The sequence below is a fragment of the Channa argus genome, chromosome 19 (assembly GCF_033026475.1).
Source record: "Channa argus isolate prfri chromosome 19, Channa argus male v1.0, whole genome shotgun sequence".
Lineage (NCBI taxonomy): Eukaryota > Metazoa > Chordata > Actinopteri > Anabantiformes > Channidae > Channa > Channa argus.
This window is the reverse complement of record NC_090215.1, coordinates 2875170-2900405: the sequence shown is the minus strand read 5'-3', so window position 1 is coordinate 2900405 and position 25236 is coordinate 2875170. Positions and strand designations below refer to the sequence as shown.

Below are 25236 nucleotides of genomic sequence, written 5' to 3'. Positions count from 1 at the left end.
TTTACAGATACTCTAGAGAGAGGGGAAGGAGCGGGGGAGGGGGACTACGTGATAGTGACACACACAATTGGAGACACGAACATATCCTGCATGACTCAAACCACTAAATCAGATAGCAGCAAATACAATGGGGCAGGGCGGACATGGACCAGCAAAGAGAATGCATCCAAAGACTTGTTAAAGGACATTGGAGATGTGTTGTATGCAATTTGTGTAACTGCTGTGAGCTTGCAGTATATGTGTGTTTATGAAAATGGCTAAGATGAGTGACAAACTTAAGAGAAAAAAATAAGATAAAACCCTCTTAAACTTTGCATTTAAGTCATGGTTTAGACAAGCGAGTCTAACTATGTAGTGAATTAAGTCGTTAGGGGGCATTTTGTTTAATTCATCACGTCGACTATGTAATCAATATCTAATTACAGTGTATTTCTGGTGGAGGAATAACAATGAATAAATAATGGCAGGTGTTGGGAATGACGGACTGCTGTGGGTAGCATAACCTCATAATTACATACAAGTCAGTATTTCCGTGTCAGGGAAATACTTTGTGGTTGGAAATGGAGAGGACTCAAGCAACGGCAGGATTATGGATCGTCATTGTGCTCCTTCATCTCTTCACTTGATCTTTCTGTCCTTTTGCTACCGACTCCATGAATCATGTAATCATGGGTAATTAACCTCCAGTGGGGTCTTGGCAAGAAGCCTGACTACAGGTGAATGGAGAATGTGACTACTGCTCATAAGGCCGAAAGGCATTTTACACATTAAATCATTGTTTCAAAATTTCGAAATGGGTAAAGTACAGAAACAACATCGACTAGCAATATTACATTGGACAAAAAGTGGTGTCTCTTGTCTCTAAGTCCTGTGTTTTGGGACCTATCCATCTGCCCCGACCTCCTCCATACACAGGCTTTTCAATTCTCAGTTTTGTCAGCACAGCACCGTAATATTTAATACGGACAGTAGTAACTTCCTACACATTAAGCTCACAATAATTTTGCCAGGAGGTGGTAGATGACCTACCAAAGCATAACCGTCAGCTGATAATGACCGATAACTTACCATTCAGGGGCATGATAATGCTGAAAATGGCTGCGGACTCTTTGGTCTTAGACCTTGGTTGCCGTGCGAAGCTCTTGGTGGAAGAGCCATAAACAAAACAGACTTGCGAGGACACGAACAATTAATCTACGACAACAACACAAAGTATCTACATACACTATGTGTTGGGCAATTGGCAAACCACACTGTCCAGATCGTTAATGCCTAATTGGTAAACTAAGTTCATTTTTAATTATTCAGTGCAATTGACTGGATGTGATACACATTGGGGTTCTATTAATTATTCTGTATTGGGGAATATTCAGGTAAGGTGAGCCAAATGAGCGGTGACGGATTTTAATCAATGCAATATCCATAATGAAATGCAATCTTGCAGAGCTAGAATTGTTTTTTTTAAATATTAATTTCACTTTAATGGTCCGCATTAGGCAATTCTGCCTGGCTTAATAAACTTGAAATAGAATTGAGAAAAGTCAATAAGGAATTCAATTACCTTCAAACAACAACATGGTGCTTTCTTTTTATCCACATAGCCTCAAGGACACGCTAACCTTGCGTTTGTCCACTTTATTCTCGCTTTTCCTAATAAATAAAGCATATACAGCTGCAACAGCTTTACGCTTCTCACTGAGGTTTACAAAAAAACGACTGTTTAGTTTTTAGCGTGTGACAAGAAACCCTAAATCCCTGCAGGCCAATCTGGATGAGACGTGAAGACGTGTCAGTGTCCCTACTGCGTCACCCACCCCCACCCAATGCACACGCGCACACACACACATGCGTATAAGCATACACACTCTCCTTGTAAAGGATTTAAGGACAGCCATTGGACATGGTCTGGCCTGACATTTGGATGGGACAGAGAGGACTGATGTGAATATGTATGCATATAGATGAAGCATATATGAGCATGCACACACTCTAAGCTCGAGGCAAGGCCATGTGTGGGATGGAAGCATTTCTAAGGTATTAGGAGGTGGTCGAGCAGGAGCAGTGGTGGAAGATGAGCAAGAATGGGGGGAGGGGGGGGTTTGGTTCTTGGCCACATGTCCATTTCCGACTCATGAGATAGCATCAAACTTTATAAGCAGTGTTCACTTCATGTGTAAGCTGCCACTCTAATGCCTGATTAAAAGCCACCAGAGAACAATCTGTCTGCAACCTGGGCCTCTCTTTTGGGAAACATGCCCAGCGGTCATCTTAGCATTTCAGTGATGAAAACAAGACGTGTGCATATGTTGTGCAAGTGTCCTTTGGTAAAACCTTGACTAGGTAGCGCTTGAGCAGAAAGCAAAAGTGAAATTGAAAGCAAGTTAAATCCAGAATCAGGAATTAGCTTTTGGGAAATCAGTTTTCTTAAAAAACACTTTTTTTTTGGCTGAGAGTTAGATTAGAAGACTTGGTGGTTTTATTAAAGTCAAATAAACAAGACTAAAGTAGTTGATTGATAACATTTAGATGCAAGTTGGTGTCATAAAATCTACTATGCAGGTCGAACACCACAAAGAGCTCATTGATCAAAAATAAGTGAGCCCTGATGGTCCCAGAGAGAACCAGGCTCGTTCCAACTGCTCTCTGCACAGATCTTTCAGTTGAATGTAATAAATGGGCCAATATTAAAGCTGTCATCGCTTACAAGGACGTGCGCCCATGGAGTACTGTTGAAAGTAAGACATGTATGGGTTACACTGACCTGAAGACTGGCTGAAATCATTAACAGTCAACACTATTCCAGGGGAAGAAAATTCCCTCTTTGGGTCCCGTTTTAAGGTGGTGTATGACTAACAATGTAATATTCAAATTATAGTTAAAGGATCACATCTGAATAAATTTAGTACTTTTTTTGCTGAAAAACTGTCCAGTTATATTGAGCAGATTTAAAATTAAGACAATCCAAAGACAAAAAACTTTACAGATTTTAAATGAATGGACACTCTTTGGTTTTAAATGGCTTCCATTTATCCCGGATTCACAACACATGCATGTTAAATGAGCCGAAGCTTTTCGGTTTTGACCACATTGGATTTTGTCTGAACGAAAGAGCAGATTGAAAGTTTATGTGTTTCACAAAGACTCAGAGCTGGGCTGCACTTGGCTGTCCACAAAATTGCACAGCTTCATAAGAATGCATTTGTGTCAGAACTGTCAGGTGTCATATCTCTAACCCTGAGATGGACAAATCCATGTCTAATGTTTTTTTAATGTATATATATATATATATATTATTAGCTGTATAGCAGCACCGTTACGGAAACCTAACTGAAGACAGCGTGACATCTAGGTTCTCAGCTGGTATCTAGCACTGAATAGAAAATGTCTAACAATCTAACAATGCAAGGTCAATTAAAATTGACTAAAGGTGAAACTATGCTTCTTTGTCGATACACGAACATTGTATGCAGTCATACACAGAGGAGAGGTTAGAAAATATGAACACAACTCTGGGGTAACTTTACATTTCAATTCCTGTTTAATTCTATTTCAGTACATTCAGTACATGCTGGTTTGCTAAACACTAGACTGGTTCTTGTGGACACGCTTGTCTACAGTACGAGTCTCTCTCTTCATGTATGTGTACGATACCGAAGTATTTGTTCTGGCTTAATTTCCAAACAATGCATTTGTTGTGTGTCATAATAACATGCCACAGCTGTGTAAAACTGAAATTTTAGTTGATGTAATAAATATAAATCATATAAAAATTTTAATAGTATTTCTAGTAAAAGCAATTAATTTTACCCACATATTTAGTAAACACAAACAAGTTATAGTCTGAATTAAATTAAATTAATTGATATTTACTATATTGACTATGTCAACTCCAAATTTTCTATAATATTTTTAAACCCAATACTTAGTGTGGGATTTAGTTAATTGCTTATCTTAATTCATACATTTTACTCATTTAAACTTCTATTACTGCTCATTTTATTTACGTGTCCCTTTGTCGCCACAATTTTGTAAAGTAAATTATGATAGAATTTTTAGAGAGAATGGATTTTAAAATTTGAAATATTTAAGGTAAAACTAAGTTAATAATTATTAAAGAATTCATTTAGTTAAGCAACAAACACAAAAACTTCTAAAATAGTACTGTATATTATTATTATTATTATTATTATTATAGAGTTATTATTTTTAGTAATAGTTTTTATATTTTGAATCAAAGTAATGTCATAATCAGTATATGAATTGACTTCCAGGTAAAAGATGTGCAGAGAAAAAACAATTGTACAGGAATCACTTCTTTAGGCTAAATGATAATTCATTTGAAATGATTCCCATCTGGCTTTGTGATGCGGAGGCGAAAGTGTCTAAATTTCCGGACCCTTCCATGAAAGCCACTAACAATGTTTTACCACAGAGATAACAGTTGCAGGAAGGCTTTGCTGTCTTTATCATCACTTAAAAGCTAAGTTTCTCGCTGGGCAGTCTGATCAAAAACTTGCATGTCTTTTTAACCGGCCAGTCTATGTGGGTCCAGGATTGGATGGGGACGAGGCACTTTACTAATCAATCCGTTGCCCCGGGAATCGAAGTAAGAATGAGGCAATGAGAGAAAAGATTAAGGAGAATTGAGCCAGGCTGTGAATGTACTTTGAGTTGTTCAATACAGTCCTATGGTTCCTGCACCACACAGCCTTCCAGGCAGCGGTAACTTTAGACAAGGCACCTCTGTTCTTCCTTCTCCTCCTCAGGGGCTACTGGTTGAGGAAGATAATACCAGCCGAGGTGCTTGTGGCTTATATTAAAATGACCCCCTGTGACATCATACTGCCAGAGAGGTCTTGGCACTTTAATAAAGTCTAGATGCTATTTATTTATAATGCATTGGAGAGGGAGGAAAAACAAATGGCATTCAACATGCAGAGCCAGGCAAGTGTTATCTGTTTGAGTTGAGTGTGGGCAAAGTAAATTAATATGCACATATCATGACAATATGGCCCCGAGCTTCTGCTTATCACTCTTCTCAAAAAAAGGTAGAGTGATACTTCATAGGAAGATTAAAATCAGAAATGAACACTTGGCTATTTAGTTCAGGGATGGAAGGGTGGCACAAAGCAAAGCATCAAACACTCATATGGTTCATTTCTAAGTGTTTACTTACTAACTGGACCAATGGAATTAGGAATACCTGCAAGAGAGGAAGAGAGAGACAACAAGTCAACTGAAGGCATCAAAATCTGAACGTGGCTGCTAGTGTTCATCAAGTGCAAGACAAATGTTTCGTACAAGGAAGCACCACACATTTCTATTTCTCTTTCAGGGAAGACATTGCGTATTTCAGCAAGACAATGCTGAACAACATGCAGCCTCCATCACAACAGCATGGCTTCACAGGAGAAGAGTCCGGATGCCGGACATGACCAGCCTACAGTCCAGACATTTCAGTAATAGAAAACATTTGGCCAGCAACAAAGGACCAGGACTGTTGAGCAGCTACAATCCTACATCACATTGTCTCCAAAACTCCTAGATGTTTACGGACAGTTATGAAAAGAAGGGAGGATGCTGCACAATGGTAAACAGCTTGTTTTGACTTTGATGCCAGCAACACGTGTCAAAAAAGTTGGAACAAGGTGATAATATTTTCCATGAGATGGTAAAATGTTTCAGTTTCGACACCTGATATGTTGTTTCATATTCTATTGTGAATAAAATAAGGGTTGATGAGATCATCATCAAATACATCATCCCAACTTCTTTGGAATTGGGGGGGGGGTTATAAATACTAGGTGACAGTATTATTTTCAGTACAGACATTGGCAAAAAGTAGCATGGATTTTTAGGTTGGTTTTGGCTTGTGGTACAAATTACCAATATGGTCGTATCTTACAGGACAGTCAACCTAAAGCAAGATGGCCGCACAATATTACAGCAAAAACAGTTCATTCGTTCGTTTATTTTAATTTTTAATGATACAATGAACGTATGCTACCACAGACACACACATCAAATAGCATCATACATCGCAAGCTCTGCCTGTGATGCCAGCAGAGGACATGTCTTATCCTGCTGCCTGCCTGTCCGTCCCTCCATCAAGCAACCCCCTTTTGCTAGACTGCCAGTGTGCAGATAATACAGTCTGTCTCATCCCCATGGTGACCAGATCTGTTCCACACAAGGACAATGGCTGGCTGTGGATTTGAGGAGATTGAGACGTTCACAGGCTTCTTGAGCCGTTCATTTCAGCATCTCAACCAACTGCTGACACCTTGGATTGATATTTCATTACGTATGTAAATATGAAGGGCTCACACGTTTGTGGTGGCTTCAGAGACACTCGAGCCCAGACAACGCTTGCAAGCTTTCTTCTCTGCTTGTTATTATTCTTCAAAAAGCACACGAGCACACTGGTGTGGTATTTCTGCTCGGCATTCATTTTAAGAGGAATGTGTTTTCTGAACATCAATGCCAGCTCCGCTTTTTCGAATCATCTGTTTGAATGGAGGCCCGCCCTCCCTTTCACTCTACCCCTTGCCCTCAATAAGGCAGTCTGCCCACAAAAACAAGCACCATGGGAGGGGAGGCATGCTGGGCAATAGGAGAAATATGCCCACGTAAAACCAGAGAAGAAATGGAATTAAAGGGCTCTCTCTCGCTTGTATCTCCCTCGTCATCCGCTTGCCACCAACCTACGGCGGAGGAAGCTGAGGAGGCAAGAAGGCATCTGTGCAGGATTTTTGTGGTGGGTCTTTCATCTAATGGCGTTATCACATACTATCTCCAAGTACTCAAGGGAAACATGAGGATTTCCAAACTGTGTGTGTGTGTGTGTGTGTGTTTTTTGGTGTACGTGGACTGTGATCAAACTCCTGTCATTCAATCAGTCTTCCTCTGATCTCCGCCTGACAGCAGCCAAATCTGTGACCTGCCTGAGAGCTGTGAAGTAGCAGGAGGCTACGCTGACATATGGAGCTAATGGGTGTCAAACCTCAAGGGTGGGCAGATGTTAACCAGAAAAGAGGAAGGACGAGTGCAAGGACAATCAAAATTACAATCGCCTTAATCACAAAGTATAGTTTGACTTGGCAGCGTTGTTGTACACTGATTCAACAGAACAGTGAAAAACACAGACACTACATTTTCTACATCTGTTTACATATATATATATATATATATATATAGAGAGAGAGAGAGAGAGAGAGAGCGAGAGAGAGAGAGAGAGAGAGAGAGACTTTTAGACCACGGGTCGTAGGATGACACTAACATTCTAAAAAATACTCCAGAAGAAAGGCAAAAGAGAGGCAAGGAACACATCCAAGGAAGTGCAGGCGTCTCCGACCCAAATAAAGGTCAGTTGTCATGACTCCACCAACATCCATGGAAGATGGTTCTGCTAGAGCATTAAAGGTGTAAAGCTGTGTAAAGGCAATAACAATCCAAGCCGATGACAAAAAAAAAGTCAATGTGACCCAATGCACCAGTGGGTCTTCATCTGTGTTAGGTCTTTGATGTCGGCTTGGTTTGTCGTGGTGGTGGCACTGGTGGGGGCCTAAGATACAGAGGGATCGATTGAATATAAAACTGATCATTCGGTTTTTGTGTGTACTCACGGAATAAATAAATATTATTGCATTTTCTTCTCTTTTATTTAGTCTTTGACGTCCACATAGGGGGTGGGTCCCCTATCATGTTTTTACAGTGGCCCACAATGAACAAACCAAACACAGACTCTGGAGAGGGATTCACATTTTCACATTGACGTAGACCATGTCCCCAGCCTGACCGTGACTCCTCCATTACCTCTGGCCTAACCTTCTTGCTCTCCGTCTATCTTGTTGGGATGCCAGGTGGAATGAACGGTCTTTGAGTCTGCAGACAGATTAAAAAACAATTCCATCCTTCTAATGCCATCCTGAAATCAGACTGAACTGACTAAATAATCAAATACCTTTTCCCCATACATTCCTAACGGTAGCTTGTATTAGCATGACAAAAACAGCTCGGTAGCGACAAATGTTAGCAACAAGGTGCACCCTGCCTCTCACCCAGCTGGGATAGGCTCCAGTCCCCCGTGACCCCAAACAGATGATGGATGAATATTTGAATTCTGCTCTCTACCAAAGTATCCGGAAAAAGAACATCAGGTCATCAGTCTTCGAACTGAAGCACAATTGCAACTGTGTCATGCAGCAAGACCATAGTGTGAGAGTGTAAGAATTAGTTGAGTGGCCTCGTAAAAGTCTTAAAATACATCTTAACTAGCTACTGTGTTAAATTCAGGGTCCGTTACTATGAACCTATTGATGGATTTAGCATCAGTAAATACAATTATCATGTAAAACTTGTAATGTGCACACACATTACTTCACAAAGAAAGAAGAAATCAGGATCGAGTTGAATATTTTTCCACACCATTGTATATCTGTAGGATTTTATCAGATATGGATACTATTATCATTTGCTAACACGTGCAGTCCAAACTCTAATTATGCTGAGCACAACAGGCATTTATGAAATTCCTGCAGCTCAGTTCACGAAGCCAAAAATGTAAGAGTGGAATTGTTTTAGCTCCGTAACCGAACTGTAAGAAAATGGAAGAAAAAAAGCCATAAACTCAGTGCTAAAAAGGGGCTTAAGGAGCTGACAGAGCAATAATACACAGCCACTATCTACATCTCGTCTGGAAGATTAGCAGGGGACCCACTACATTAAGTAGAGTGGGATATAAATATAAAACCAGAGAGAAAGAAGTGACTTGCTGTTGGTATCATGGTGCAGACTTCCATTAGTGTGCATCTTATTCACAGTTGGAGCTGAGAGAATTTTCTTTATAACAGTGTTTATACAGAGAAAAAGGTTCACAAAGTGCTGTATGTGTCCTCTGTTTGCCATCCGCTAAATGTCAAAGATTTATCACTGATGTATGATGTCATTGTGCTGCAGTGCACTGTAACACTTCCCTGGCTTTTCTGGTGGAAACACGACATATTTATGAATCATGTTTCGTACAGGTGTTAATCAAGTGGATGTTCATCTGTTAATTAAACCCTTGTCAATTTTTCGCCATTAAAGGCCCAAATAACCTTTACTTTCAGGTCATGATCTGGAACACCAATAGCCTGTCAGTCCAATTATTTGCCGCTTCAGGAACAACCCGCTGGGTTCCAGCAGATGTCCAGGATCCCATGTCGGGTCATTCGATTAATTTTCAATCACTGTCATTTCCAATCCCCTTCACCTGCCTGGGCCACGCCATTATGGGACACGGCTGAAATCTAATTTTGCCCTATCGCACAGGAAGAGCATTAGGAGCTGCTTATGTCTATGGCGTGGTCCATTGATTTTTATGACTCGTGTAGGGATGGGGGGTTGCAAGCCACTGGGTAGGGAATGTGATCTGTGAGGGGGTGTTTTATTCTGTGAACATGATCGGTGCAAGTGTGGGGTCAGAACATGCCACACACACACACACACACACACAGACCCATTGACTGGCATTAATTTTTGGGGCCCTAACCTAACCAGTACTTGCATAACCATAATTTCAACCTCACTTGAACTCTCACTATAAACCACACTGTTGTCTTGTAATATACGACTATATAGACTTTTTGCAGAAGCAACATATAAGTACTGCACCAAGGGACATCTAACAACTGTAGTGAAGATAAAACCGAAAAGGTCTTTTCCGACGGAAACCAAAGTTTGAGCCCAGTTTGACACGACTGCTAGTGTTGTTGTTGTTGTAATGAGCCATGTGACTCACCTTGCCTTCTCTTAAGGAAGCAGGGATTTTAGCCCGGCCGCCTTTATTCAGCGCCTAAACCTGAACCTATAACATAGTATGTTTGCAATGATGTAGCTCAGTGTTTCTGAAGACAACATGAATTTCTGCAATTCCTGTTGGTCCTTTGAGATGGTGGGAACATTACACCAAGCATAAACCAGCCAGCATCTGGACCCCAGCGGTCCACTCACATGGGTCCTCACAAACAGACACACACACACACACACACAGTGACGACTGTGACTCTGCTCTGTGTTGCCCTGGTGAGCTTCACTATTTCTTCTCTCTGCCCTGATCTCCCTCTGTCTCTTCCTCCCCGTTGTGCTGCCTAATAAGCCCCGACTCTCTACACCTGCTACCTCCCCATTATATATGCCCTGGTTACCTGTCTCTCCCTGCCAGAGTGTCTTCCTGTTCCTCGTGAGTCAAGTTAGGCCTTTGTGATTCTCCTCGTTTTGTTCCGTCTGACACTTTGTTGGTAATTTTAGTTGCTATTTTGTGTTTTAGTCGTTACTTTGTGGTTGTCTTCGCTGTCTTTCCCCGATTGTTTCATCCACCTTTATTTCCCCTGTCCACTCACCTGTGTTGGCTTCCTCTCCTCCTGGTGTGCTGGCTTCCCTGTTGAGAATCTCCCACCACCCAATCCCATCATCCTAGCTGATTATTAAGAGTTTTTGCTGTAGTGAACCTTTTCTCTCGACTCAGATTATACACGCCAGTTCCAGCCACCTTTCGCCGCCCTGTCTGATTTTTGCCTCCAACCCCTTTGCTTGTCCCGTGCCTTTCCTGGTCTGACATATCAGTTACTTTAAAAATGTGTCCATTAAAATACAGTAGAGAGCCTGAGGCATTATTTATTAAAAAAAAAATTGCCCACACTTTAATGTTCCCCCTTCCCTGGTTTCTGTTCTAGATATTCAAGATTAAACAGCTTTATTGATCCCAAAGGGAAATTGTGTTGCCTTGATACAGCTGCTCTCCACGTGAAAGTAGAAAGAAAGGAAAAGAACGACCAACCAAGGCAATAAACAAATACAAACTACTGATCCACAAATAAGGAGGGGGGATTAAAAAACTTAAAAAAACCCAGCTAGAGGAGTAAAGCAATATTAGCTGTAGGCCTCTTAACATTTCAGTACATCAGGTCCAGTGTCTTCTTCCCTGCTGGTGTGAAAACCCACATACTGTGTGAAAGCGGGGAGGCTCATGGAGAAGGTTGCATGACTAAAGTCACCTGAGATAATAAAGAGGGCATCAGGATGTCGGCTCTGGATTCTGGCAGCGACCGAGTGTATGACATCACATGCGCCATCTGAGGAGGCAGAGGGAGGAATATAGCAGGCGAATCAATATGGCGTGTGAGAACTTTCTGGACATATAGTAAGGACGGAGGCCCACCGCCAACAGTTCGATGTCCGGGCAATCGACTCTTTCTTTCACAGTAACATGACCAGTATGACACCACCTGTTGATGTACAGGACCAGGCCCCCACCTTCCCTCTGTACTGAAGCAGTCAATACTGATGCTTGTGTCGGGCATACTGTCCTGAAACATATTACTTTACACTCTCCAGAGATATTTTCCTTCCTCACCAGTGGAGTCAACTCATCCACCGTGTTCTCCAGACACCTCACGTTGCCCATAATCAAAGATGGGAGATGCGGCTTGAATCTTCTCACCCTCGCTCACCTGTTCTCTTTCCCACCCCTCTTTTTTACCAGCTCTCTGACCTCTCCCTGTTGTCCTTCTTATTCTGTCCTGGATCCTCAAAGTCCCAACGACATTTAAATTCACGGTGCTGGACTGCTGCACCCCGATCAGCTGATCCCGACTGTAAACAAATGAGGCGGCTCCAGCCCCGTACAGCTCTTGAAGCAAAAAAAAGCAGAGAAGGCTGCGATGACAAAAAGATTAAAAACTCCCTCCAACCGCATGATCGTAAAGCGTAAGCTTTACACGACAAACTGGATACTTTACTAAAATGCTACACAAAAAAATATGAAAAAGGAAGAGTAATTTTAAGGAAAAGGGGGAGCAGCTGCATCAGGCTACAGCTTGGCCTGCGACCACTCAGATCGGTTGCGATCGTATTTTCAGCATATGACCGCAGATATCCTACACAACATATGATCAGCAATCATAACCCATTATAATTTGTAATCTAATAAATCAATTGGATGTACATATTCAGCATGTATCATGTTTCCTCTCTGAACAGATGAATGTGTCTAAATGTGCTCTTAGCATGTCTCAGTGATGTCTTTGCTACATTTGCCACATGGTTCCCGGATTTTGCTACCATCAGCATAAGTAGTTAGTGTGTTTGAGTGTGTGTGCTTGTTTTTGTTAGAGCCAAAAACCTTTTCGTAAAGTGCCAGTCTCAACAGGCTTGAGGATAAATTTGGGGGTTAAGACTTCGTTTTAGTTGTTCAAAGCTAGGGAATTGCATTATGTAAGTAAAATTCCTATCAAGAATAGAATTACGAACCTGTGTGCGTGATTCTAGGTGTCATTGCTGTTGGTGTTTATTCTGTTTTGACCTTCAGCGTGTTTCACCTGTTTGCCCTGGCACTACCTGGACTACCCTGGAGTAGGGCTTATCTGTTGAGTTTCCACCCCAGGCAAAATTTGGTAATTACTTTCTGTGGCTGCCATTATTTTACAGCAATCCATCATCATCTTGAGCTCTTTGGCTCTACACAGCGCAGTGATGGTGACAGGCATTGCTAACTGGTTAGCGGCGGAAAGGCTGCCAAAAGACAAGCACACTGCACGCAACTTGATTGAATTCCTCAGGAGCAAAATTATGGTTTGCCTCGTCTGAGTGCCCGACTTAGTCACTCGCTCTCAGTGTGTAGATCTGAATTGAAGGTGGCAAGTCTTAAAGTGCCCAGGAGCCAAGTTGGAAGAAGCACATTTAAGATTTTAGGGATGGAATGAGGTTTACGTCCGTGGTGGCAGCAATGGTGGGGGAAGGAGGGAAGAAGGAAATCTGGAGATGGGAGAAACAAATATTTGAAAGAAAGATTACCGTCACAGCTGCACAGAGCCGAGACAGAGTAAACAAGCTCGGTCTCTGGGGGTGGTAGGGGGTGGGGCAGGGGTGGGAGTGTTGTGCGGAAGAGAGAACGCGCGAGAGAGAGAGAGACAGAGAATGTGAGCATGAAGCAAAACCAAGAGATGGTACAACAGGCAGAGGAGGAAAAGAAGAGAGAGAGGAGAAAGGTGTGGAAGAAGGGGCAGCGGGATGAGAGTCGTAGAAAGAAAAAAAATACAGAAAATGGGGTAAAATGAAAATTAAAATAGCTGTGGAGAAAGAATAAGCACAAATGAATGGGTGTTGTGTGTGTGTGTGTGTGTGTGTGTGTGAAACAAGTAGAAGGTGTGAAGGTGGTGTTTGTGTGTGAGAATGCATGGCACTAATTGAATACACAGCAGAGCTTTAAAGAAAAAAACACTTCACTTTACATGACTGTTTTTAGATTTAAAGGGGAACGGCACTCAAATTGAAAAGTTTGTTGGTGTTAAAATAAACGGAACATACAATATGCGCGGATTTATTTAACCATTCAATGGCTATAACATGTATTTTTCAAACAAGTCATTTTTGAAGGCAGTTCACTGTGTTGTACACTGTATGTAAGATCAATTAGAACATTTAAAATCTATGTCTGTCTGTACAAATGTGTGTAAGGTATTTGGTCACCTTTGAATAATTAGCATTTCCAGTTGTACTAGAGGCTGAAGCATGTGGTAGCTCTGCATTAATATACAGTAATTACAAAACTGCAGAAACTGGTGTGTGTAAGTTATATTAAATAATGTTTGTAATTGTGACTGTCACCCAGGATGGATTGTGGAGGGGCCCTCTATGCATCTCTTTGGTCATTTTGTGTGCTAATTGTATCTTTGTGTTTAGCACTTTTCTCTGCTTTTTCTTGTTTTGTTTGCTTTAATGCGTTTCTATTGTGAGATCTATACACTGTATGGTACAGCAGCATTGTTTCACCATTTTATTTCTCTTTATTTGAGCTTTTTCATGTAAGAAAATATGAACAGTAACTTCAGAGGCTTGGGCCTCTTGGACCTCTTGGGCCTCTTGGGCCTCTTGGGCATGTGCCCAGTAGCCCCAGTCAGTAATGCATCCATGCTGTCACCTCTTGATGTGACTATGCTTCTTTTCATTTTCAGTGGGACAGAGGAAATACCAGTGTATTTCAATGTCCTCTGTCCTCTGTTACTGCTTTGACCATAGGAGATTCATAAACTCTAAAGCTGTCTTCATCTGAATCTGAAGTGTTTCCTTATTCTGTCCTGAACAATGTATCCATTTGTGTACATCATGTACAACTGTGTGAGCATCATAAAATAACTTCATGCTGTCAGGAGAATACTGTATTACTGGTCGCCTTATAATCTTTCACACAAATCAGAACTTGATCATTTGCAAACTCTCACCCTCAACTTCACTGTCACATGTACGGACAGGTTGGAACTTCAACAGCTTTTTTCGTTCTTTTCCCACAATCTCAACTTGTCATACATTTGAAAATACATTGAAAAAAACATGATTGTGTAGGACATCAAAATGCATTTTCAGTTGTAATAAATAATGGATAAAAATAATTAAAAATGTGCTGCATTTCAACACAGAAATGTTTGCATCGACATGGCTAATTCGAGCATGTTTACAGGCAATATCACACATTTTAGTGTAGAAACTTTGGATTTATTCTTGTGAAGTTTCCATAAATGTGATCAGTAAATAAGTAATGCTACGTAACTTCAAGTATTGTACATGAATTTAAGGTACTTGCACCTTCCGGGACTATTTCTATTTAATTTGACATTTTTTTTTACCTCACTACAGTTCAGAAGAAAATAGTGTACTTTTACTGCACTAGATTTATTGGACAGTTTTTAGTCATTATTTCCTTAGCAGATGTAGGTTTAATCAACTTATAAATGAGGATGTGTTATTATGGATTATTAAGACTCTATAACAACAGGGACCTCTGTGTTTTTATTACTGTAATTACTATAATTACTTTATTTGCAAACATTTCACCTTTAAAAGAGACTTTTACGTTTCTGTCATAAAAAGGCTTTAAATTCAATAGACAGTATTTGAAATCTATTGTTTTGATCATTTATACTTTATGTCGTGTACTTTTTATACTTTCTTATGAAAGTATCTTTTAGAGCATTTACTTAAAGTAGTACTTCATCTTGAGTAAAGAATTTGAAGGGGCTCTTCTTGTTCAATTGGAGTTTTTTGATTTAAAAAAGATCTTACTCCAGTATTGATTTTGTGTACTTTTATTAGCTCTGTTTATTGTTGTTGAAATACTTACCATAAATACCATAAGACTGGAGTCCTATTACACACTAGGGATCTGTGCCGGTGTTTGTGTGTAAGCCTTATTTTATGTGCTTTGGATTTTGACTTTGGTTAAAAACACCCTGTGTCACTCTTTGGTTGAGTGGGATGTTCTTTGCCTCTGTAGGTTTTTGCCAACACATGAGTGTTTTCAGCAGCAGAATAGTGTGTGAAATTTCACTCAAAATAAGCTGCAGCACGTTAATCAGCAATGAAGGAACATGTCACCCAATGCAACAGTGAGGCTCATCAATGTGATTTCATCATTTTTCTGAGTGCATATACTTAATTTTTTACATTGTTGCTTTTTATTTGACTTGTTGCATTACTGAGATGATAATTGCAATAGCAAAATTTCATTTGTGACTATCTATTTAAATTGTAGATAAACTGAATAAATGATACATGAAGTATTTGTACCTTTTACTGATTAGGAAAAACCTTTTTGGCTCTCAAATAGTACACATACAGTAGTTACCTTGAGATCCAATAATTAGCCTTAGGGGGTACATTAGTGTACATTGTACCTTGAGTGCCAGAAATTGATTCTTGCTATACTTGCTATACCCCGACTTCTGAGAATGTATAACAAGCTCTGGCTACATACAATTAATTCATTATTGTTTTTGATTTATTATTGTTGCTGAGAATATTATCGCTCATCCTTTGGATTAGCAGGGTTCATAAACCTTTTAAATGTTACAATTTAAGCAGTTTTTAAGCTTTTCCAGTGCTTTCCAGCTGTGGTAAATTTGGTCTTTGTACTATGTTGTTCTAACTTTACTCGAAATGTCGGTTTTACAACACACCTTTTATGTGTCTTGTGGCCATGGTGAGAAGCTGTAGGTCTTTTCTGCAGAAGGCTTTGCCTGGTTTTGGTCCTCTGTTCATCCACGCTTTGTATTTTTCATTTTTGAGTCAACGCTCATTAGGGGCAGGGTCACGCAGGACAACTGACTGGCCGATCACAGTCAGTTGTCAAGTTACTGTTCATACGTCTTGTTTGAAAAAGCTCAGTTAACAAAAGCACAAAATGATGTGCAAATCAAACAATCTATGAAAATGCAAAAGAGGCGTTTAAAAACAGACATCCATCAACAAAACCATGCAAAACGATAAAACACACACAAAAAAAACTTCCAAAGACAGACTTGAAACAACCAAAAAGAAAAGGGTGAAGGGTCCTTTTTAAAAATCATGTTATTTGAGAGCTGCAGGCCATGTTTCAATCACAGAAAGGCCAATAACTGAAGAAGAAGTGTTCAGGTTTTCCTATGAGGACACCAGCAGGTGATGTGATGCAGTGTAATGCAGATTAAGAATCTCTAAAAGTCTCTTGGTAAGACATCAGATTTCTGACATTCGACAACTGGGTGTAAAGTTGAAAAAGAAGAAAGTAGTTGAGGCTACTACGACCTGCCTAACTTTGACAAGAGTTCCTGATATCATACTGTAGACATCCAGCACTTGAGCTAAGCTAAGCTAATCTCTTCATTCAACATACAGTACTTCACACTCCAAACAGGAAAGAAGTAAAACGCTCCAAATCCACTTATCCATTTAAAGTGTATTTTAGGATTCTGCCTTTAATATAACCTTCAGGACACATTTACACTATTTGAAATCAACTTTCCAGAGGCCACCCAGCACTGCCCCCTCCCTCAGTATCCTCAGCCCTGCAGTGAAATGAACTGCCATGGTTAATTCTCAAACTGATCCCTCTCCTTCTGTCTCCACAGAGGGAGGAAGCGAGAATGAGTGAGGCTGAGAGATGGCTGAGGGAGGGAGGGGTTGGGAGGCGCAGAGAGAAAGGGAAAGCAAGAGAGACGGAGCCCACCCCAGAAGGCTGAGTTAGCTGTGACAGAGAGCGATGCCCACTTCCCCTCCTTCTATCTCCATCATCCTTTTTCTTTCTTTATCACTTAAATCCACTTCTTTTTCTTCATCTCTGCTCCCAATGCAGCACCATTGTAAGGCGACATATCATGCCGCCTAACTCCACACCCCCTCCAGATGATGATTCATCGATCTCCTTATCGCATCAGACGACTTGATGGGCATAGTAAAAAGAAATTAAATCTTAATTAAATTTTCATCTTTGACAAATTTGTCTCTGCAGAGCTGCCATATGCTCACTGGGTCCGGGGGAAAACACTGAGAGCCAATGAGGATTGGTGTTTTTTTTGGATTGGTGTTGAATGAGCTTGAAAATCACAAAACAGCACAAGGTGCATTTTTCTTTTAGCCTTGTGCATGTTTTTTTTTTTTTTTCATTCAGGAGGAATAGCCTTGCATTCCTATAGATTTTTTTACAGCGTTATTACATTATGGATTTTTTCCCCTGCAAGACAAAGTATAATAATGCACAAGTCTGTTTTCATGAATTGTGTGTGTCTGTGCGTGTCCTTGTGCCAATATGAATGCGTGCGTGACCACTTTAAAGTTTGTGTGCAGATCCGGATGAGCACCTGTGTGTCACCTTTTTTAATAACGCGCTGTCAGTCTGGGCTCTGGGGATGGCCATTTCACTAACCCTCCCCGAGTCTCATAACGCACATCCTCTGGGAGGCAGAATAAGTCATCAGCTGGTGGCAGAGAGTCCTCGAGCAACATCGAGAGAAGGGCAGAAATCATGGTCGAAGCCAAAAGGAGACAGGACAAGAACTAAACTGGGGGCTTTTAGATAAATGCCTGCATGCTCAGACTTCCAGCCCTGCTTCTCATCATAGGTCTATTTTAGTAGAACATTGGTTACAATGACAATTTATGTGAAGTGTGAACACATTATCTAAGCAGTGTCTATTCCTGAAATCTAACTTTAAGGTCCTTTTGTGCCTATACCTAGTGCACCCCATGGTCAATACTGTAACCACGATGAGAAACATCTTTTGAATGATGTGATTCAATAATGTACCAACTTGTCTCAGGACAGCAGATAGTCTGGATGTTTTTAAAAAAGCAAACTTAAAACCCACCTTTCCAGCCTGACTTTTGATTCAAACATCTCGTGCTATTCATTTAGTGCATTTATTTATTAATTTATTATTATGAATTTATTTCATGTTTGAGAAGTTACAGAGGATGTAACTTCACGTCGTCTATACGGTTGTGCAGAGAATCTTTAAATAAGGGGAAATTGTTAATAGACAGAAGGTGGGAGGGTCAGTTTAAGTAATTTGCTCAGTTTCTTTCATTCACAAAAATATTACATAATATCACAAAAAGATGTGCAGAGGTTCAAATCCTCAGCAGTCAGAGGCAGAACACATTTAGCAGTGTTCCAGTTGCACTATTAGAGCCAAAAGAAATTAAAAATAGGAAAACAGAATAATCATCCAGTTGTTCAACAAATATTCATATCAATGGTTTTTGCCACATCAAAAACAGGCCAATCTCAGCGAAGACCCCCCCCCCCACAGCCCTGCTTCTATGAGAAGACAGAGAAATATTCCTTATGTCATGTGACGTCAACACAGCACTCAAGACTTTCGATAGCTCAGGCACAAATAAATTATTGGTTTGAGTCTACATTAGTACTGCAGCTGCAGCTGGAGAACATCATTTATTACATTTTGTGTGTAAGTGGAAAACATAGCTCGTGTCCCCACATCAACAGGCACTTTGTATAATAATTATGCCAGATCATTCCGTCAGCTGCGTGTGTAAACGAGTAAATATATGGAACTATGACAACTGGCCACTATAATTGGACGTAATGGAGCTTTATTATAGACTCGAGTTGTCCTGCTACAGGGTTTTTTTCTTTTTTTTTTTAATAATAGCCCTCTTGTACATGTCATTATTTCCTCTCTTGACCCTTTGTGGGGCCTAGAATGGCAAAGTTTGGGCAAAGTAGGAGGCCAGTCTTTCCAAGTCACGTACTTCCTATAGTCTGTCATCACTTTTTTAAACAACAGGAACAAGAAGAACATAGTTTATATAAAAAGAAACAGACAATTTACGTGTAAGTGTGTCAGGAGGCCACTTACTACCTGCCAGCATTGTTATTATTACTGAGATGTTGGAAATCTGACAAGCGTGAGCCATTGTGACACACTATCACATGATCTACTGAACCCACCGGCATGTACTCAATGTGTGATGAGACAGATCAGCACCACAAATCACTTTTTTTTAAAAAATGTATTTTAATTGTTAAAATAATGTTCCCACTTACACATCAAAGCAAAGCTGATTTCATGGGGTCTACAAGTCACTTTCCCAGGTGAATACGGGTTATAAAAACTAGAAATTGAAAAAGAGAGTGAAATGAAACCCTCAGTTTGCTCACACACAGAGGAGCGAGAGAGCATGGCCCTTTCCTTCAAACTACTGACTTGATGTTGTGGGAGTCTTTGTAAAGGATGGCAAAAAAGGTAAAGTCAGGCACAGGGCAGCTGCTGTGCTGTATTTAGGTTTGGGCAGCTTTTTCGTACAGTTGCATTGGCAGGACTCAGCTTCTCACTATAAACCTACGGAAACTGCTTTACACTGCTGCAAGTCAATAATTAAAAAAAGAGCTTTGCTGTACATTGTACATTTGTGCAATGCAAATATTGCACAAAGTCTCGTTGCAAATACTAATGATACTCATTGAGCATATTTTGGAAACTGTTCGACTAATGGCAGCAACTGTTTAATTAGTCACAAATAAAAAGAGCCATCGGAGAAGAATGGAATATTTCTGCCTGTACTTGAGCTTAGTTATGTTCTGGTCTGTGGTTTGACACATTAGATTGAAAGTGGGATGCCCGAGCAAATAAACAGTTTGGTTTATCTTTCAACTGTCTTTGCTTCTCTGCCTTTTTATCTCTGTGAATCATTGGTAATTGCTGCATATTGCTTTGAAACCTCACAGTCTACGTAGTTAACGTGTTGTTTGTCAGAACCTTCAAACATGACATGCAGAATACTTGTAATTGGTGTTCAACTTTTATCACTCGTCTTTGAAGGTTCCTTTGTTGTTCTGATTAAAAATCTCATGTGAAATTTCAATTTTTTTCTCTACTGCTTGTACTTTGGTCTGTGACTCCCTCTACCTCATGTTTCGATTTCTGTTCCTTTTAAACAGTAACCTGTACAATCTATACACAAAGGAACTGTAACTGTTAAATGTGTTGTAGTTCTGCTTCTTCAGATTTTCTGGACGGTGTTTGGTCTCTTTTATTTATTTTTTATAGGTTCTTGGAAGTTTTAAGTACGTTTTCATACAACTACACGCTGGACTCCGAGAACTCATCCATCACTGTTAAGGTTTTTAGCTTTTCTTGCTTGTGTTTGAGCAAAGACCACGTCAATCTGCACCTGATGCTTCATTTAAAATGTTTAACACTCTAAAATGAGTTTGCCGAAAAGAGTTGTAGCACCTTGATTATTCCTGCTAGTCAGCAAATGGTTTTAAATTTTGCAGCCTTTGATGCAGCCGCTTGTCTCTTTAGAAAGGTCTACAGTACGTTATGTAGAGTGTCACAAGTAGGACAGAAAGAAAAGAATTATAAAAAAAGAAACAATATGGATATTAGCAGTGGGAATTACAAAGAGGACATGCTCATATAAACTCAGCAGCCGAACAGTTGTCCAACACTGAATAGTTGTGCAGACTGAGTGGACACCCAAACCAGACTGAACGAAACCTGAGGTTCAGAGAGAACTTTAGAAATCATGTTGGGGTTTGGGTGAAGTTTAGTCTGGAGCATGTCCCAGCTGTCATAGGGAGAGTCAGGGTCCACCCTGGACAGGTCTCCAGTCAGGGCCAAATCTGCATAGCTGCATTTGCAAATACTATGAAATATAAAATAGACCACATAAATTAATGATTCGTATTTTCTCTGTACTGGTATTAAACCTAAAATTAAAATGTGGCTTCAAGTTAAGCACGTGACAAACTATCTAAGGGTCGTCCAAGAAAACCAAGCAACACACTCAACGGCTTTTGCTGAGGTTCACACAGAAGCACACGTCGTGAGTCCAGCACTGCACAAAACACACCTAAAATAGCACTCGCAATGCAACAAGGTCCCACCCATGGGACATGGGAAGTAAATTAATTGCTGCTCTGCCACGTGACTCCCGTGTGTGTATGTTTACTCACAGATATTAGCCGTGCCCTTGGGGATGGGCAGGTAGGAGCCAGCACTCCACGCTCGCCCCTGGTAATTCCTCTTACAGCGGCCACAGTCAGGCCCCGTGGTGTTGTGTTCACACTCGCAGCTCAACTTCTCTTTGTCATATACACAGCTGTTGGCATGAAGGTTGCACTTGCACCTGTCAAAGAGGGAGAGAGGGGGGGGTGTTAAAGAGAATGGAAAGGGAAGTGGGTTGAAAGAGGACAACCACGTCAACATGAGTGAATCTTTTGGCTCTGAGTTTTATTTTGTTAAGGCTGAAGGGCGGCGTGCCCTTGACTAGCTGTGGCACTGGGAGCGTAAAGCGGCGAAAACAGTTGCTTCTTCAACTTCAAGAGGAGCTGTTTCAAAAGAGGCAGCTGATTGCAAAAACAAATGTGGCATCGTTATTTCCTTCCTCTGGAAGGTAGCACAGTTTTAATTGTCCCACTGGAGGATGCACGGTCACAGTCACAAGGAGGAGGGACAAAGAGGTGTAAGGCTGAGGAAAAGCAGCGGGACAATGAACGCATGGAGCCTTGTAGCTCAGTTAGCCAGAGGGCGGCATGGAGCAACAGCACGGCTATGCTCTCTATGACAAATGAATATGAGATGAGATCTCAGAAGCATATTTCCAGCGTGGAAATAGGAAACTCCCTTAAGGTGCACTAAATTCTCACTCACATCCTGTTCACCAGAACCTTCGTTTTACAATCAACTCAGCAAGTTCATTTTCTGCTGTGGCTGGATGAGTATTGGGGGGATATCTATCTGTTAAATTAATTTATGATCATCGTGCTGCATAAAGCACTCTGAGGATTATAGAGAACTTTGAATTGCTTGGCCTCATTTCGAAGAAAAGAGAAGACGATGACTAAGTTCACTAAGTTACAGTAAGTAAAAACTTGTCTGTGCAAATGTGATAAAGATTTGGATCAGTGTGTGGTTTGAAATACTGGAATTAACACATCTTTTAATCAGCACAACATCGTGTTTCTTTAATACAGTGTTCTGATTGTTTTGTCCATCTCCCCTCCATTTCCTGTATACATTTCCTAATACAAGAGAGTTTAGAGAACAACCTTAGCTGAAGTTGCAAATGCTGGTGCGACATCAAATGAAGACTAGAAATGTGACTTCCAAAAGGTCTGACTCATCATAGATTAATGGCACTGTGGCTGTTTTTTTTTTTGGTTTTGGTTTTTTTTTTAGGAATAATGCTCAGAGACAGACAAAAATGGCACCACTCAGAAAATAAAACACAGATGAATGAAAGAGGTCTAGCTGGCATCCAGGTGGAAGACATCTCTCCATTCATTCCTGAAGGAGGCAGACGGAGGGGGATGTGGAGAGTGGAGACAGAGGCCCAGCAGTTGTGTTTGCTAACGTCTCATTGAGGAACTCTGGTAACAGCTGGACACTTTCCTCCTACCCGCTGCACTTCACCGCGGATTAGGTTGATCCTTGAATAAATAAAACAATTCAAGGGAAAAGCACAGTCTTAAACCACTCACTGCTTCATCACCCTGACACGTGTCCCCAAATTTAAGGACCGTGGTCCGACTGGGACAGGGTCTGATAGCTGGTTATATTTTAGATTTAGGTCCAGGTGGATAAAGTATGTGGATTCACAAAGCTCATAGGCTTATTAAATCATTGACACCTTTGAAAAAGCAACATAAATATTGTGCTTCACATTTAGGTTTCTTATCTGCCTATTATTATTTCTTTGTTTTCTAAAGGGATTCATTTTTCCAAAACACATTATGTCATTTTCTGCATGCCATCCAGACACTTCAACCTTCATGATAGTGAACGCTGGCTAGAGGTCACTGACTCCCACAGGAACCTCAGTCGCTAGCGAAACTTGAGAGTTATATTTTTAATTTTTTATTTTTTTTACTCAAACTTGAAGCGCTAGATTTGTTACTGTCAGTTCAATGCCACTAAACGCCAAGTTTATTTTAGCTGCAAATCTTCCATAATATCAATTATTTCACTCCGAAATTTAAAGTTCAATGGTCATTTAAAAGACATTGTTTTCCCATTTTGTAGTTGAAAGAGACATAAAGAACATCCAGCTGCAGCTGGTGAAGTTATTTACTACAAAACTCAGTACAAAGACATCATCAGTTTCTTTGGTAATGTCTGTGAGTAGGAACTGAATTTCTTTGAGAACCTTCATCATAGTTACTATTGTTTTATTATGAAAAGGAGTAATGCGATACATATTAAAGACATATAAAGTCTGCATCCTGATTGCTTTTTATTGAATTGGAAAAAATGCATTGTTTAAGTTTTGAATGCTGGGAAGTCAGTTTGTTCATTCAACTCATCATTTCAAGTTGGAAGGACTCAAGGGAGAAAAAGTCAAATTGTAAAGTGGTCTGAGGTTTGTTTAACCTCTTTGTGTGTGTGTGTAATCAATATGTGTAATGAACATATGGATCCTTTTGTAAAATTACAATGTACTTGATTGGCTAAGCAATAAAACAAAACTCAATAAAATGTACTAAAACTGTTAAGACAGGGCTCAGGGCTAAAAGTGTAGACTGTCCTCCTTTATTTCTGAGTTTCATTCATGTCATAATACATTTTTAGCTTTTATCACTGTAAATATTCTCATGAGGGATGTGAAGCATTTGGAGCAAGTAGCTCAAATGTGAAAAGTGAGGAGTCTACACCTGTTATTTTATTATGCAAGACACATTTATTTTAATCAGCATTTTATTTGCTGTGCTTAACTTTGCAGCAGGTTGTAAACAGTAATTACGCTGTGACATGTGAGACCACAGTGTTTCAGCTTTCCAAGGCAACAAGCTCAGTTCAATTCAGAAGTTTTAGTGATGGACACTCAGGAATACTTCTTGAAATTAGACAAAAAGATCCCTAAAAGCTTTCATATTTTACTACTACTGCCAGTCTTACTGCTAGTAAAGTCATCATCCTTAAAACATCTTTTACAAACCTGTAAATGTATTACAACCCCGAATCAAAAAAGGATGGGGCGATGTGTAAAATGTAAAACAAGCCACATTAAGCCATATTTTATTCACAATAGAACACAACCAACATATCAGATGTTGAAACTAAGACATTTGACCATTTCATGGAAAATATTAGCTCATTTTGAGTTTGATGGCAGCAACACATCTCAAAAAAGTTGTTTATGCTGCACAATGTTTACCATTGTGCAGCATCCCCTCTTCTTTTAATGACTGTCTGTAACCATCTGGGAAAGGAGGGGACCAGTTGCTGGAGTTTAGGAAACGAATGTTGTCCCATCTTTGTCTGATGCTGGATTCCCACTGTTCAACAGTCCTGTGCTTTTGTTGCTGGATTTCTCGTTTTATGAGGCACCAAATGTTTTGCATTGGTAAAAGGTCTGGACTGCAGACGAGCCAGTTCAGCACCCAGACTATTATCCTGCAAAGCCATGCTGTTGTGGTGGATGGAGTATGTGGATTAGCTAAAAGTGCGAGTCCTTCCCTGAAAGAGACATTGTCTGGATGGGAGCATTTGTTGCTCTAAAACCTCTATGTACTTTTCAGCATTGATGGAGCTTTTCCAGATGTGTAAGCTGCCCACGACATAGGCACTAATGCCCCCTCACACCATCAGAGATGCAGGCTTTTGAACTGTCTCTTGATAACAAGCTGGATGGTCCTTTTCCTCTTTAGTCTGCAGGACATGGCTTTTCCATGGTTTCCAAAAATAATTTTAACTTTTGATTAATCTGACCACAGAACAGTTTTCCATTTGGCCTCAGAGCATTTTAAATGAGCTTTGGCCCAAATAACACTGCAGCCTTTCTGGATCGTGTTCACATATGGCTCCTTCTTTGCATTATACAGCTTTAACTTACATTTGTGGATTTTGCACGGTGAACCGTGTTCACAGGGATTTGTGGAAATGTTCCTGAGCCAATGCAGCGATGTCCAGGAGAGAA

The 25236-nt window shown here is 40.4% G+C and overlaps 1 protein-coding gene across 4 annotated transcripts in view; it reads right to left on the bottom strand.

Annotated features, from left to right (window-relative positions):
• The window catches only part of ntng1a (netrin g1a), a 114485-nt gene that overhangs the window by 16583 nt on the left and 72666 nt on the right, over positions 1–25236 (bottom strand). For all 4 annotated transcript variants that reach the window (XM_067486828.1, XM_067486830.1, XM_067486829.1 and 1 more), the window contains exons 4-5: positions 21275–21447; positions 5177–5203 (exon numbers count right to left, since the gene is read on the bottom strand). In XM_067486828.1, coding sequence (XP_067342929.1) covers positions 5177–5203; positions 21275–21447 — 200 coding nt within the window. The remainder of the gene's footprint in view (positions 1–5176; positions 5204–21274; positions 21448–25236) is intronic.